General features: G+C 32.7%; 1 protein-coding gene and 1 long non-coding RNA gene across 5 annotated transcripts in view; one reads left to right on the top strand and one right to left on the bottom strand.

Annotated features, from left to right (window-relative positions):
- Positions 1-2,757: 2,757 nt before the first annotated feature.
- On the top strand, positions 2,758-7,330 carry LOC140443968 (uncharacterized). Its single transcript, XR_011951288.1, has 2 exons — positions 2,758-6,066; positions 6,150-7,330. It is a non-coding gene; the product is annotated as an uncharacterized lncRNA (long non-coding RNA).
- The window catches only part of kay (transcription factor kayak), a 126,230-nt gene continuing 114,114 nt past the window's right edge, over positions 3,882-15,997 (bottom strand). For 3 of the 4 annotated variants that reach the window (XM_072535510.1, XM_072535511.1, XM_072535513.1), the window contains exons 3-4: positions 10,642-10,943; positions 7,554-9,634 (exon numbers count right to left, since the gene is read on the bottom strand). In XM_072535510.1, coding sequence (XP_072391611.1) covers positions 9,107-9,634; positions 10,642-10,943 — 830 coding nt within the window. In that variant the 3' untranslated portion in view covers positions 7,554-9,106. Of the gene's footprint in view, positions 7,180-7,553; positions 9,635-10,641; positions 10,944-15,997 lie in introns of those variants that run through there. The other variant, XM_072535512.1, reaches the window with a different exon arrangement.

Below are 15,997 nucleotides of genomic sequence, written 5' to 3'. Positions count from 1 at the left end.
TCTGCCTTCGTTGCATATGTATGTTACTTGCTACCTACGAATACATCCCAATACAAAAACAAAACTGTCTTTTCTGCATCCTAATACAGTTTAAAACATTTGAAACTGAAGTCTTTCGCAGCCAAAGTCTCAATAATTATTAACCATTCATCTTACGGATCTTTGGATTATGTCTTGTTTGGATTACCTGTTTGTGAATATAATTCTCCAACGTTTTGTGACAATAATTATTAATTAAGAGAGACTTTCTTTCTATTCTAACTTTTGAGTTTTGATCGTGAACAGAATTTGACATTTCTTTCCCATTCTGAGTAGGAATTCCGCAATGGTTACTTGGTTAACAAAGATACACTATCTCTAATGAGAATGAATCACAATTTTAGTTGAAAATACGTTTATTTTGACGTTTCGGTTTGCACTTTCGGTTTAGCATATATGCATGTTCTTATCTCGTCTACAAGCAGCTTGAATCGTTCTAGAAAACTGTTAGTATTGGAAATGCCTAAGAGAGGTATCGATTTCAGCAAGTTTTAGTTTTCTACGGTCTTCAACGAATCCAAACCATATGCAGATAACTCCAAGAAAAGACTATAGAATTGTTTAAACGTCCTTTATTTATTGCAATCTGATCAATATAACAATAAACAATATGGTTGAAAGCGATAGAAAAAATGACACAGTTGGAGCTACACCTAGTGGTGAGCACCCTTTACCTATATTTAGTTTACATTACCAAATTTCTTACTTTTATACAAATAAGTAACTTCAATCTAGTTCCCAGCGGGACGGTGGAGAGATCTAGAGGATCCGAAATGTTTACTCTTCTGAGCAGTGGTTGGGTCAGGAGGTTGTTGACAAGTAGATTTGGATGAAATGTTAGTCTCTTAAAGTAGTTTATGCACTGAGTGATGGTTGCGTCTTTAACAGTTTCAACATGCAGATCATGATGAATAACATAGTTTGGCACATACCATGGGACATAGCAGAAATCAGGAAGGACTTTGGAATATAATCTTTGTAGTCTTTGCATATGTGTATTACTGACAGTTTCCCATATTTATCCATACCTCTCGTAATATTGCATTATAAAAAAGAAGTTTCTTTTGAATACTTAAGCTAGACTTCCGATTTATAAACCAGTACATTTTCTCGTAAAGCATACCCAATTATAGTTGTTTGTTGGACCATATTATGTTTTCCCCAATTTTGGTGATTATCCATGTAGATACTCAGATATTTGGCATCGTTATCAGCAGGTAGTAATTTTCGGTTTATAGATACCAGAAAGCGGTTCTCTTTTTAACGTGAACGTGGTGGGAGTAGATTTAATATTATTTACTTTGAGTCGCCATTGTGACGGTATCATCTGCATACGTAGCAATCTTATTATTAGGGATGTCAACTGTATGTATTATTTACTTTGAGCCGCCATTATGACGGTATCATCACCATCATCTGCATACGTAGCAATCTTAGTATTATTTGTGATAGGGATGTCAACTGTGTACATATAAGGTTGGACCGAGTACACTAACTTGAGAAATTTCTGCCGGGATCGGATATAGGAGGCCTATATCCGGCGAAGGGGGTTGATCTGTAGATAGAGTGCTAAGCTTATTTACCACGGTACTTTTTAGTAGAGTTCGGTTACGTGTAGATCGATGATGCCTATAATTGTCGCCATCGGCGATGAATTTTAAGAGTTTTAAAGTAACTAGTGAAATAATTTTCCTTTTATTGGTTTGTTTGGTGAGCAATAAACAGCAGATAAGATCAGTTATCCACAGGCCAGTCTTCTATTGATATCGAGGTAGCTTGAATGCTTAATTCTATAGTTTTTTTTTGTTTCATGGTATTTAATACTATTTCTTACTAATATTGCAGTCCCATCATGAGCTTTGCCTTGTAGGTGTTCAGTGGAGAAGATTTGATAATTTTGAACCTTAAAATAACTTGTATTTCTCATAATATTCCTCAGAAATCATCACGACGTCAAATTTGTGATGAGAAATAATTTTTTTTTATATTGTGACTATGATTTATCAAGCTGTTCGCTTTCCAGACTCCAATCTTTATATTTTTAAACTAGTATTTTTGAATTAGTTGTTCAAAGTTGCTATTGTTTGATTGAGGTAGTTGTAGAGGTGGTTAAAACTGAAGTTGCAGCATGGCGACTTTTTATTGCTTTGTTGGATTACTGGTTGATTACTTGTTTTCCCAGTTATATTGGAGTAACTTGGCCTAATTTTGTGTTTGTTCGGTTTTCTATTTTTGGCTTTGATACAGATTTTTCTCGAAGAGGTTAGGAAGCTTTTTTCCAATTTTTCCTTGGACACTGGCTGGTGAAATGATCATACACTTGACACAACATACATTTTTTGCATTGTTTTTTAATATTACCATAGTTTTGACATCTTTAATATTGAGGTATATCACATTGAGAATGTAAACAAGCTTTTGATAGTGTGAAAAAAGACAAAATGCTGGAAGACCTCCGAAATCTAGGTATACTAAAAAAATATATCTCATACAAAATAATAGCCTCATAAAAATGACGTTGTAGGGTTCAAAAGCCGCAGTTAGAGTAGATGGAGAACTGTCTCCCTGTTGTTTGACATCAACATGGGGTGAGACAGAGACGCACTTTCGACCATGCTGTTCAATCTAGTTCTTGAAGCAGTCATCAGAAAAACCAATTTAACCGGCCATATAAACAGCAAAATAGTACAAATTACTGCATATGTAGACAATGTCGCCATTTTTAGTAGAAGCAAGACACGACTAATGGAAACGTTCAAGGAAATTGATCCTGAAGCACAAAAAAGAGGGTTTAAAATAAACGAAACAAAAACTAAGTACATGACCATCCACGGAACATCTGAGAATGAAAATAATATAGTAATAGACAACTATACTATTGAACGTGTGGATGCATTCACATATCTGGGCACAGAAATCAATCAGAAGAATTCCGTAAATATCGAAATTAATGCACGTAGGGAAGTAGTGTATTTTTAAACCACACTTCGAATACAGTAGAACTCATATTCTTATGATAATCTACACTACATTTTTCTATTTTTTTTTTCTTTTCGTAAAGTGTACTATCATCTTACTTTCCATAATAGCCACCCGTTTATCAACGATTTTGTATTTGAACCGAAGTTTTTTCAGCGGTCTACGTAAAGTGGTTTTAGGGCAGCTTCTTCCCATCGCAACAAGCTTGGTGTATATAATATCAATTGTTGGTATTACATTTTTTTTTTTTTGTATTCCTCGTAAACCAAATTCGTTAAACATTTAGCAGTCACGATATTAATTTGTTTAGGTTTTCCAACATCCGATTTTGTTTTTTTTTTCTTTTTAGCACCACTTTTCACGATGTCGCGCATGGTAGAAGACGGAATTCCTGTTAGAAAGGCCTCTTTTCTTATAATACTGCCTTTACAACTATTTTCAGAATCATTTTGAAGATTTTTGTAAACGTTTATACAACAATCCTTTTCTTTGGTAGTCTTAAACACTTTTCTACAGTTAGCTGCAGTTTTACCTTGCAAAAAAGCAAGTTCATTAACGGAACGTGATTCAAAATGATTCTGCACATTATATTTAAAGCATTATTTGGTTAAAACATCTCATTTTTGGTGGTAAAAAATATATTAAATACATATATTAATTTGTCTGAACTAAAGGTGGTAAACGATGGTCTGGAAGTTATATTTTTGTTTGAATTTGCCAACGAACGATAGATAGATGGTCTCAACTTTAAAACAGCTCGATTTAAAGCCAGAATAGCCTTGAAGATTCTCAAACTTTGACGCTGAGATATTATCTGAATAAATGGCGTAATTTGTCAAACAAAGGTATGAAAGAAAAATGCATTTTAGAAAATAATAAATCAATGTATTTCTTATCTTATTAGCATTACAGCAAATAAATACAAAACTTCGACAAAAACTACTTTATAAAATTGACTGATTACAAAAAATGTAACCCTTAATATTGCTATGTATACTGAAATATAGTATCAATATATTAAATTTTTATATAATTTTATCTTATAAACATACAAGGCCATTCAAGAAGCACATTATTGCAAAAGTACGGTAAAGACGTTATAATAATCTTAAAAGAGGAGAAACTTCTTAAATAGCCCCGTCTACAAAAATTTATGGAATTCTAAAAAGCCTTCTCAACACTCTAAAAGAAAGGGTTAGGCAAGCTTCTTGTAACCCCCTGTTAAAATTCCTATAAGTAATAACACAAATTGCTTTATCTGAGAAGCACTCCTATATCAAAAAATATATTCTTATATATTCTTAAATTGATTTAAAAAATTGTAATGGAGGGAATATTTTTCCTATTTGAAAATATATGACTCTTTTATAAAAAGGCATTTCATGGTTTCATAGCAAAATATATATTACTCTTTGGGCTGTTCTGTGGTTTCGCAATACCCTATTAACTTAATAAATCTTTCGAATTCAGATTTCAGACAAAAGTAGTAGATATTAAACGAATTGTCTCTAACAATAATAAATAGGTATTGAAATATGTCATTTTTAATATGTATTTGCAACAGAATATTGCTAAGAACTGTATAAACTCAATATGTCAAAAATTATATTGCAAAACCAAAAACCAGAATATTATTGGAGCACAATGAAAATAGGTTTTGAGCACTTAATCAACAAATTGGTCCATGTTTAGCACTTATTTACAGAAAATAGGGTTAAATCTGTGATGTACAACAAGGTATTTTGTCAATGAAGTCATAATATGGTTCGAAGGAAGTAATCATGGAAAGCTGGTAGTTTGATATATAAGATTCTTTACTTCAATACAACATATAACGCTTTCAAAAGATATTTCATACTAAAGGGGACATAATATAGAAGGTATTTAGAGCTCAACGTTGCTTATATTCACAGATAATGCAAGATTTGATGTAATTAACATTTATTGTCAATTTCTTCAACTATTAATTGTAATTTTGTGTATATATAATCGTCCGTTTCATTACGTGCCATTGGTCAATTAAAGGTTAATTTCAATTAAAAGAAAAAATTATAGTAATAGTAAATTAAAAACTTACTAATGTCTTGATTTGTTTAACTATCAGTGAATTCTAATCAGTATGGTTACTAAAAGTCAAAATTGCAAACAAAAAGTGACCCTATTAGAGAGAACACAAGATATCTACGAAGGCTAGTCTGGTCCTATGGCCAGAAAAACTAGCCCAGTAACTAGTATCAGTAATATAGTATACTAGTATAGTAAAAGTGTAAGAAGGTGAAGACTAAAAAAAGATTTCGTAAAATAATAAATCACATAACTAAAGAAGAGTCAAAATCTGGAGAATCCGTTTAATATGAGAGGCATTTTGAAAGGCTTGAAGTATTGGTAATTTAAACCAGCATTTAAATATATGTTATATGTTATTAGATTGTCGTTACTTATGTTGTAGTTAGATCTTTATCTCGTTATAAATTGCATATATGAGAAACCAGTACAGGAATAAATATTTGCTACCTAGTTACAAAATGAAAAAGACTATTGGTGTAATTAATAATGTATAATTAAGCATTTCACTGAGGACAACCATTTGTACTGCCAGCATTCTTTTTATCTTTCTATATGTCGATGACGCCTACAGTGTAAGTATTCTGCATGCAATATACAATATCATTCAAACTTTATTTTAAATGTAATCAATGAGCATGAAAACTAATTTTAAATTGAGATTTATGGCACTGTATCTAAGAATTTCCCGCCTTAAGGTGGTAGAAATGTCTAAAATAATTTTAAAAACATCCTGATTATTCAGTTCGTTTTATTTTTAAATTTCTGTTTAATCAATGTCTGAATCATACGATACTAAAAAGACCGTTTATTTGACATACTATTTGACATTTTTGCGTTTGCTCAGGACGCACATTTAGTAAAATCGGGTTTTAACTGTTTTAATGCCCAACGTGAGGCCCAAATTGGCGCCTAACGTGGGGCCCGATGTGTAACAATATAGCAACCAATGTGTAAGAATAACGCTACCACCTAGATCACTGGGTGCCATATTGTTTAGCAATAAAACGACACCTCAAGTGTCGTTAAACAATTGATGGTTAAACAATTGGCACCCAGCGATCTAGATGTTTACACTGTATAATATATTAATGAGTTTAAATTCGTTTAAATATTGGTATGTGGCGATTCCACTAAGAGATTCCTAATTAAGTCTTAATATTTTAATGAACAATTGTAAATACATTGTTGCTTAATTGAAGACACGTCATTCCCTGTCTATAGAAAAGATATACGAAAATGGTATCGTACATTATTAGTGTGACTGGGTGTTAAGTCAGCTTATTAGTCTTCGAATCTGGCATCATATCCATAATTTTATTACCTACGAATTATTCTGCATAACCTCTCGTTTCTACTTATTTTTATTACATTGTGATATAGATCAATTTAGAAATCAATTTAGAGATCAATTACGAGACATTTTATTCTTGAAAGTTCTGTAAATATTAATGGGCACACATATTAGCATTTGCTGAATTATTCTTCTGTAAAAAATTTATTTAAAAATTCTTTATAAAAGGTATATAATTATTATATTATTATACCTTTATATATCTTTATAAAATTATTATAAACCTTTTATAAAGGACTTTTAAATAAATTGTTTGTGATACATGGTATACAGCCAGCTACAGGAACTTGGTGTCCTTGTGGATTCTTTTGTAACTTTTATTGACAGAGTACCTCCGCGCAGCGTGATACTGGTTGCATACTCACCGAAGCGAAAGGGTTAACGTTTTAGGTTGTTTTACTACATAATCAATTTCAAATTAGTAACTAGTAAATATCATACTCTGAATATCACATTTCTTTACAACACACTTTGGAGTACTAGTTGATCATATCTGCATTAACAAAATACTGTTCACAGATGAACCTCACAAGAAAAAATTAACTATATAAATAAATTAAACGTAAATACTATGACACTTAAAATTCATCTCCTATCAATAAATATTTTTTGGTTTAATGTCGGGTCGACTAAACATGGTAAAAGTGTTGGACATGAGACATTTTTCCCAGAGGTTGTTCAATATTTTTGACTAAAGTCCAACTTTGATTGTTTCGGCTAAGCTTTCTTAAGTATTATGATTCCTAAAATAACAAATATATTTTGTAAATATACAACTGAAGAAATGTTGTGTATGCTATGCGAAAGAGTCGAAGCGTGCATGTATGCACATTCTTTTTATTTTTCAACGTCCTTTTTTATAACACTATAATCAATTCTAAGACTTTATCAATTTACAAAAACGCGAGATCTTAAGGTGATTCGATGAAAAATAAAAAGAAGACATGAAGAAATATTTAGTTCGTTGTTTTTATGATGGATTAGAGATATTGATGCACTACATAAAAAGTTAATTCGCGGTCGGTAATTTCCATACAATTTGTCACACAAAACATTGGTACAATAAATGAGCCTTACTACTATGTCCTTTTAAAAATGAAAATGTATTACATCACTCTTTTAGTTCTATATATTACTATTTTGACTTAATGTTAATAAACGGTCTTGAATTATTCGTTTACTTCTATTAATGTAATAATTTCTTGTTGAGGGCAAAAAAAAAACAAAGCCTATGACGAAATTTTTATGGCTGCGTCCTAGAATGTAGTAGACACCAACTTAAAATTGTCAGTCTTGTGCAGCGCTATTTTAGTTTTAGAATGTGTAATATCAAAATCATTTAACTCACATATTGGCAATAATTCACAATTCAGAATAATATTACGAAAAATAGAACAGATACAAGAAAAAAATGACAGTATTTCTGTTCATTATTGATAAATAACGTTGATTACTTCACCAAGCTCTACACCATAGGTTATGCTGTATTTGAAAACGATTATTTTTTAATAGCTACCAACAAAACAGAAAAGTTTACACGTTCCATAAATAAAAGAAGAATAATTTCCGTTACACATTGTGAAATATTTTTAACTGTAACAATATACATGTATTTTGGGCCAGAGTAGATAAGTGGTCAAGGTAAAGTCTGAATTTTTGGTAGACTCCACCTCTCCCCTAAAGCGACAGACAGCGTGTCAGATACCTAAAGACAGCGTGCCACAACTGCAGACATCGTCGTATTAGCTGTGGCATGCTGTCCTCAGCTATGGCATGCTGTCTGTAGCTGGGACAAGCTTCGCTTTAGGTGAGAGGAAACTCTGCGGAGCCGCCACCAAAAATTCAGACTTTACCTTGGTCACTTCTGGTCTAGAATTCCGATAGTGATCGGAAAATTACTAATTCACAATGAAAAATGGGTAATTACACAAATTTATCTTTTGACTAAGCAATAGTTTCAAAATATATCTCTGGAATTAACTAGGACGATTTTTATCTAATGAATTCACATTCTGCATGTTTTTTTCCCAAAGAAAAAGTTGGGATTTGAAATAAAATACAATTTGAATATTTAAAATATATTTATTCATTTCATTGCACTGTGCCATTGCACTTCACTTTGGTTTCAGTTATAATAAATAGAAATGGCGCATTAATATCTCTAATACTCTTATGACTATATAAATTATTTTTGTATATGCATTCGATGTCATTTCGAAAAATATTGCTTGACTTCATAGCGATTTAGTCAAGAGTTGGCAAATGTGTGTAAAATTTATTGCATAATAAATTTAATCGTTTGACAAAAAGCAATTGAATCTGTTCTTCGGGCATAACTGATTATATAAATTAGCTTCAGAAATTACATTGCATACATCACTGGAATGAAGATAACTTTTTAACAATTAAGACTATTTCTCAATGAAAAAATATAAACAGTTCTATAATCAATTATCCACAAACTATTCACGTACATACACCAACATTAAAACTTCATTGCCAACTCTCCAGCGCCCTGTTACCCTCCAACAAATTTCCAAGAACTTGCTGACGAATAACATGGCTTGATATTGATACTCATTCGCAAAGCAATTAAATTGACTAAACAAAAAAGAAACAAACAAAAGACTAAACAAGACATTACACAACAAAAATGTCGCACTCCAGCCCTCAGAGACTGACGAGCTTCGGTGGCCCACAATCAGGAGACACCATATCAGCCATACTAACCGGAATATTCCTCTGTTGTGAACTACAAGATGGCACTAGCGGCGTCGCGACGGATACAGGTGTCAAACCGGTACCGCCGCCCATTAGAGAATCAAAGTTGAACATTATTCCGGTAGAGGGAGTAGACACAGGGCCTCCAAGGATGTCTGATACTGATTTGGGGGCTGTGGCTCCTACATTTAAAGTGCTAGGTCTGGTAGGTTTCGAGATTGGCACTGTGGAACTTAACATCACTTTTTTCGTAGGACTAGGAAGTAAGAAAATATCATGTAAAGGTTCTATGTATTCGGATTTAACACGTTCGTTGTTGTAGTGGTTGTATGGTTTGATGTCTGGGGGACTTTGGGTACTCAAGCGACACTGCGCCTTGTGAGACTCGAGGAGGTATTCTAGATGTTCTTTCATTTGTTGGAGTTCATGCATTTCATCCTGAAGTATTTGCTTCTTGTGTTCAAGCTCTTCAGTTTCCTAAAAGAAGAAAAACAATTATAAAATATGTAACACATTGATTTATTAATAATTGACTAGAAAGCTTGATCTTCTAAGCCTCCGCTTGAAGTTTATAGTTGTGTAAATAATATGCGAGAAGGAATATTCACATCCCGTCAAATTAACAATTCTATGACACGTGTTTCGCTATTTTTAGCTCGTCAGATAGACCTGCTAGATGAGACGGAATGAAAAATATTTCCCTCGTATATCGGTGGTTCATACAAAATCTTTTTGTCATTTACTGAGTGGTTCTAGTTTAAATAGAAGCAAATCTACTACAATCATACTTTGTCCCTCTAATCCAGAGAACACTAGATGACACCTAATATTTTTCATAAAATATCTAAGAACGCACAGTCATGTAGAAATAGTTCGCAACTTTCTACTTTAAATAAATATTCCTTTAGCCTCTTCACCGCTTTATACCATAAAGTGGTGAAGAAAGCTTGAGAAGGTCGAGGCCCTTTAAGGGCTGTAGTACCATCATGATGATGATGATGATGATTTAAGAGTTTAGAATATTCATTTGAAGTTGAATGATTATGAAAATTAAAAGTTTACAGCATCTAGCATCGATATTACAGGGTAATAGGGAAACAAATGGACAAAGTTAGAAATATAACAAAGTTGAACGGAGATGAATGGAAGATGGCAAGCGATGTGTTGTTTGGCAGAAAGATTCCAATGGAACTGAAACGCAACTTTTATAACCAGCATAAAACCCATGATTTACGGAATAAGAAACGAAGGATACGGAATGTAGTGACAATGAGAATCGTAGAAGAATCAATATGGAACTATAATAAGAACACAACAAAAAGAAAGATTGTGATTTAGGAAATGAATAAATAAGATCATGGAAAATAATTGGAAGGTTTCTGTATAAGAATTAAAATTTGCTATAAGAATATAAGTTTTATTCGTGACAATAAAGATCTTTTGAGCGTTTATATAGATATAAATAAAAAATTAGGCAAACTTACCATTACGAGCGAATTAGTATGGTCAACTCTTCTCTTTCTGCATCTGGCTGCAGCGGCTTTGTTTCTTTCTCTTCTGATTCTTCTTCTCTCCTCTTCTTCCGGGCTGCAATTGAGATCTTTGGTCGGTTTTCTACCTCCCATGTTTCTGCGGGACTGTCCGCCAGAGCTTTTCTGGGATAAAGGGGGAGTCAAACGGGTATCACAATCCGAGCTTGATTGGGAAAGAGTGCTACTGTGCCAAGCCGGTTGAGATTTAGATGAAAAACTATCTGCGTCTGAAGCGGAGATATATTGGTTGTGACCTGAAACAAAACATTTTTAATTATCTATTATTTCATATTAGAATTTATTTCCTGGAATAGAGGAAAACACAAAAAAGCTGTGGTTTTGTATAACAGAAGAGAATAGTTCCAAAAATAACTGGAAAGGATGCGGTATTTATCGTATATTAATATATTACAATATTTGATAAATTTTTTTTATAAATCATCGGTTAATTGTTCACAGGTTGTACATCGTAGATTTCTAAGAGTACTTTGGCATCGTAAAACCTCTTTGTACAGCGATTTGAAACATATTTTGTGTATACCCAACACCTACGCAGACTAGCGTCTGCTGTTCAATATCTTTTGGACCGAAATATTACTTTAACAGGCACACTTTATCAAAACTTTGAATGACTTTAATATAACTTGTACGTAGCCGACGTGCCATCATGTTCCAGCTCTTTCTCTCCGAATACTTCTCTGTCTACTTTCTGAGTCTACGGGTAAATCCCCGTTACACCGCTCATGTTACGAGTTCTGTCATAATTTCCGGAGAAATGGTACCATATTGTTCCTATTTCCTTTGTTTCTTTGATATTGGTCCATTCTTGTTCTAAGAAAAGCTGGAAATGAAAAGTCACTTCATGAGAGTGACCATCAAGTCAAGAATCCAGCATCCCATTAGGTTAGTAGTAGTCAACTAATATAGTAGGCCCTTAACTCTACAACGTAGTTTCTACCCTGCGTCGAGTATTTGGTCGACATTCCGCCACTATATTGAGGAGGATTTTCCTATGGTTCTTATCCACAATTGTAAGAACTTATTTATTAGCCAATAACTTACTAATACATTAATATCGGCCAGGCTTTCGTGTGTTAGAAATGTTTCTTGATTTCTACAGCTGTATACGAGCGCAGTGGTGTTCGTATTTTTGCAAATTGATTAAAAGTTACTTAAATGTGTTAGAAGTCAACAATGCAGTTAACAAAAATCGCGCGTACTTATTTTGCAATGTAATATGAAAAAAAATATTCTTGTCCAAATTAAAAAAAAAACGAAAACTAGAACATAGGCACTGGAAATCAGACAAAAATATATAACAGAAAAGTTTCGATTGAATTATTTACGGAAGAAAATTCAAGGTTGTACAAAAAGTACCATAATCGTTAGGTTAGACCACAAATAACAAGGGCAGCGTGCATAGAAATAGATACAAAAATATTTTTCAATTAAGATTATATTGTAACTAAGATACCATGAGACAGTACTGATAATATGTAAAATAGATCATCAATTACATTGCTCGGGCATGAAATATAATTAAATGAGGATGATAAACGAATGAAGGATCAATTTCACTGTCAAGAACAAATTATTATCCATTAATTGTAGTAGATCAGACTGTTATTTTCGATAACATAGATAAAGTGGTTTGATCCTTTAAATACAAGGTAAATCTATGTTACATATTTGTATTAAGTTTTTTGTTAACCCTTAAATGGTCGCTATACTTGTTGGGTCATCCAGGGTAGCTTGACGTACTTTGTACGCCACTTACAAAAGTAAACTAGAACTATATTTTTATTCGTTCAGAAAATGAGGAGTTGCAAACTTCGTATGTGTGTTAAGTCAGTCCTTTACGGGCTCTCCTCAGAGTCTCATTTAATCTGAGAGCCGATTCTGCTCGAGCTCTGTCCGCCTCCAATACTCTGTGGCCAGCTGCAGTTTTTTTTCTGTTGGGAGTAGAAAGACGTCGAACCAAAAAATGTTTCCGCCTTTTTATCGCGCCCTTGGCAACAATATGTTTGATGTTCTCTATGTTCATGAGTTCTTAGAGTATAAGCTGAGGGCGATTGTCCTGCCGAAAATGGAATTTGTAGTTTTTAAGAACCCCTTTGCAGATAAGCTCTTATTTGGTAGCAGCTACGGGCGACATTTGCACTGGATGTAACTTCCACTACGGCTTTTTATTTTACTATTTGTAGGACTTACTGTTCGATTTTTTTTATATAAAAAAGCAACAAACTTCCTATTGCTAACCTTTTAGTTAACCTGTTAATAATAAATCAGAATGTGTCATTAGAAAGCATTAGTTGTAAAAATTTACCCTACTATTAAATATGTGTCTGTTTCTATACTGTCTATAAGGCAAAGGGGAAAACGGAATATTCCACAGAGATCACATATTATCTAGAGTTTTTGTAAAACTATTTTTGTTTTATTTTCTCGTTGTAGGATTGACTATAGGTTTCACCAATATTTAAAAAAGGTTGAGGGAACATCCAAACGTGAATTTTCTTTTTAAGTATCGTATCAGACACCAACTAATCGTGAACTACCAGATAACGCGTTGTGTAGGCGATTAAGATAGCTGAAGAATTTATCATACAAGTTTAATACACAGATATCATAAATTGCATAATGGTTGTTAAAATACAAAGATAACGTATTACCAAAATAGAAATGAAAAATTGTCAAGTTGTAAGTATTATAAAATTATAATCACCTTTTAAGTTTGCAAACAGTTAATAAACAAGTACAATACAGATAATTATAATTGTTATTTATTGCTATCGTTTTAACTGACGTCGTGTATATTGTCTCAAATAAATTGTTAGTTGAAATCAAAACTGGGATATCCGGATTTTTAAATGAATGCATTTATTATTGCATACAGTGTGTCAATTTTAAAACTTACAATGGGCTATATCTCACGAACAAAAGCCGATATCGAAAAATGCTTGAAACCGTTTCTAGGATAGTCTAAAATGACATGAAAGAGACCTCACTTCCATCAACCCCTTAGGCCCCACCCGTGACAACAAAAAAGTTTAAATCGCAAATCCCTACTTGTGATACATCATTGAAAAGACTATAAAAAAAGCTATCCAATGGTATAAATAATAATTATACAGGGTGAAGCAATAATTGTAAAACTTAGGCTGTTGATGACCCTGTATAGTTATTGTTTAATAATTATACAGGGTGTTAATATCAGCCGGGTTACTATGACTTTTGTATTTGTAATGCTATCTCCCGGACTATTATTTTTAATGATAAGTGCCCGCCCGTCGGAATTTTTTTTTTGTTATATTTATAATATTTATATTATGAAAGTTGCGACATGGTTAATATTTCCATTATAACGAGAGTCTAGTAAATTTATATTATAATATAAAATATACAGAGCCCGGCTAAATTATGGAACAAATTCATTATTTTGCAAACAATTTAGTTTTTACAAAAATCCTGAACTAGGTCGATTTTAAATTTTAAATGCCGATTTTTTAATAGTTGGCCAATTATTATTCTAAACAAAAATTTATTTGGTTTTTCAGTTTGAGAATTTACTACTGCTGCTAAAAATTATTAAGAATAACACCCGTTATTTAATAAACTTTATCTTTTAGTAAAAAAAGGAAAAAGCTAAAGAAATACAAAAACACAACAGCAATTAATCGTTCAAGTTGCTATTAATCGATAAAAATATCAGTTGACGTTTTGGAGATACACCAAACCTCGAATAAAAAAGTTTTAGAATTATGGCTACTTTAAGTGCAATCCTAAAACAAGTTGAAAACTACAATTATCTTGGCACAATAATTAATCACACAAACGATTACTCCAAAGAAACCTAAGTTCGAATGGAGAAAGCACGAACAAACTTCAATAAAATGAGAAGGTACTTTGTGCAAGAGAAAGGGTTAGAGTTAGGCTGGCACGGTGTTATATTTTCTCGACTCTGCTTTACGGGATAGAAAGATGGACACTTAACGCGTCGACTACTAAAAAGTTGGAAACATTTGAACTGTGAGTGTATAGAAGAATCCTAAAGATATCATGGACCGAGCATGTAACAAACCATGAGAAGAGTCAACAAAAAAATTGAAATATTGGAAACCATCAAGACACGAAAGCATGGGCATGGGCTGGGGCATGTTATGCGTAATGAAAGATACAACATACTCCAATTAATTATACAAGGGAAAATCCAGGGCAAGAGAAGTGTAGGAAGGATAAGAATCCCTTGGTTGCGTAACTTGAGGGAATGGTGCGGATGCACATCAACTATTCAGAGCGGCAGCATCTAAGATCAGAATAGTCATGATGATTGTCAACCTCCGTCGCGGAGATGGCACGTAAAGAAGAAGAAGAAGAAGAAGAAGAAAGTACAATCAAACGCATGGAAATTTTATTTTTATAGGATATCGAGATAAAACGAGAATTTAGCAACAGTTTGATTTGTTTAATTCAAAGTATGACCCACCAACAGTCAGTAAAAATGAGAAAAAAATTTAGAGCAACTAGTCATGTTAAAAATATTCCCAATGTAAAAGCTTTCCAGTGTTTTCCTATGAGGTGGGATTGGTAGACGAGAACCAATAGAGTAGCCACCAGGATCTCCAGATTTCCAGACCTCTGGATGTTTTTTCTATGGTGTTAATTAAAATCAAAGACCGAATTAGAGAAGAAGTTAATAGAATTATTAAGGAAGTTATTTGTAATGTGCAAGAAGAATGTGGTCGTCGATTTGCTTATTTTCAAGACACCGATGCATGGCATTTTGTTAATTTAATTTTGCTGAAAAGTATTCTGTAATCATTAATTATTACAGTTCGTTTATTGTCAAATATTATTCTCTGATTAAAATAAATTACTTTTTATTTTCTTTGTATATTTCCCTGTATAATCATTAGTCAGTTAAGTATGATATTACTGAATACCTTTCACATGGGGTATTACAAGACCTACATTTCAATTTAAAAAATCAACGATTACGTCACCGTGTCGAAACTAGTGACACCCTTTTCGCAAATTATTAAAAAAATCGGCATTTAAAATTTTAAAATCGACCTTTTTGAGGATTTTGTCTAAAATAATAAACTGCCAACTAATGAATTTGTTCCATAATTTAGCAGCCTCTGTATGTGCAAATCCCCATTATATTTCATTTTAAAAAAAAACTAGGATTTTTAAAACACATAAACTTAAGGGTGTCAAAATTTTAACAAATACAATTAATATTATATTTTTTCATCGTTTAAGTATACGATTTAGCTTACGGATACGGATATTGTTGTATAACACA

The sequence above is a fragment of the Diabrotica undecimpunctata genome, chromosome 6 (genome assembly GCF_040954645.1).
Source record: "Diabrotica undecimpunctata isolate CICGRU chromosome 6, icDiaUnde3, whole genome shotgun sequence".
NCBI lineage: Eukaryota > Metazoa > Arthropoda > Insecta > Coleoptera > Chrysomelidae > Diabrotica > Diabrotica undecimpunctata.
This window is presented reverse-complemented; position numbering and strand designations above follow the sequence as displayed.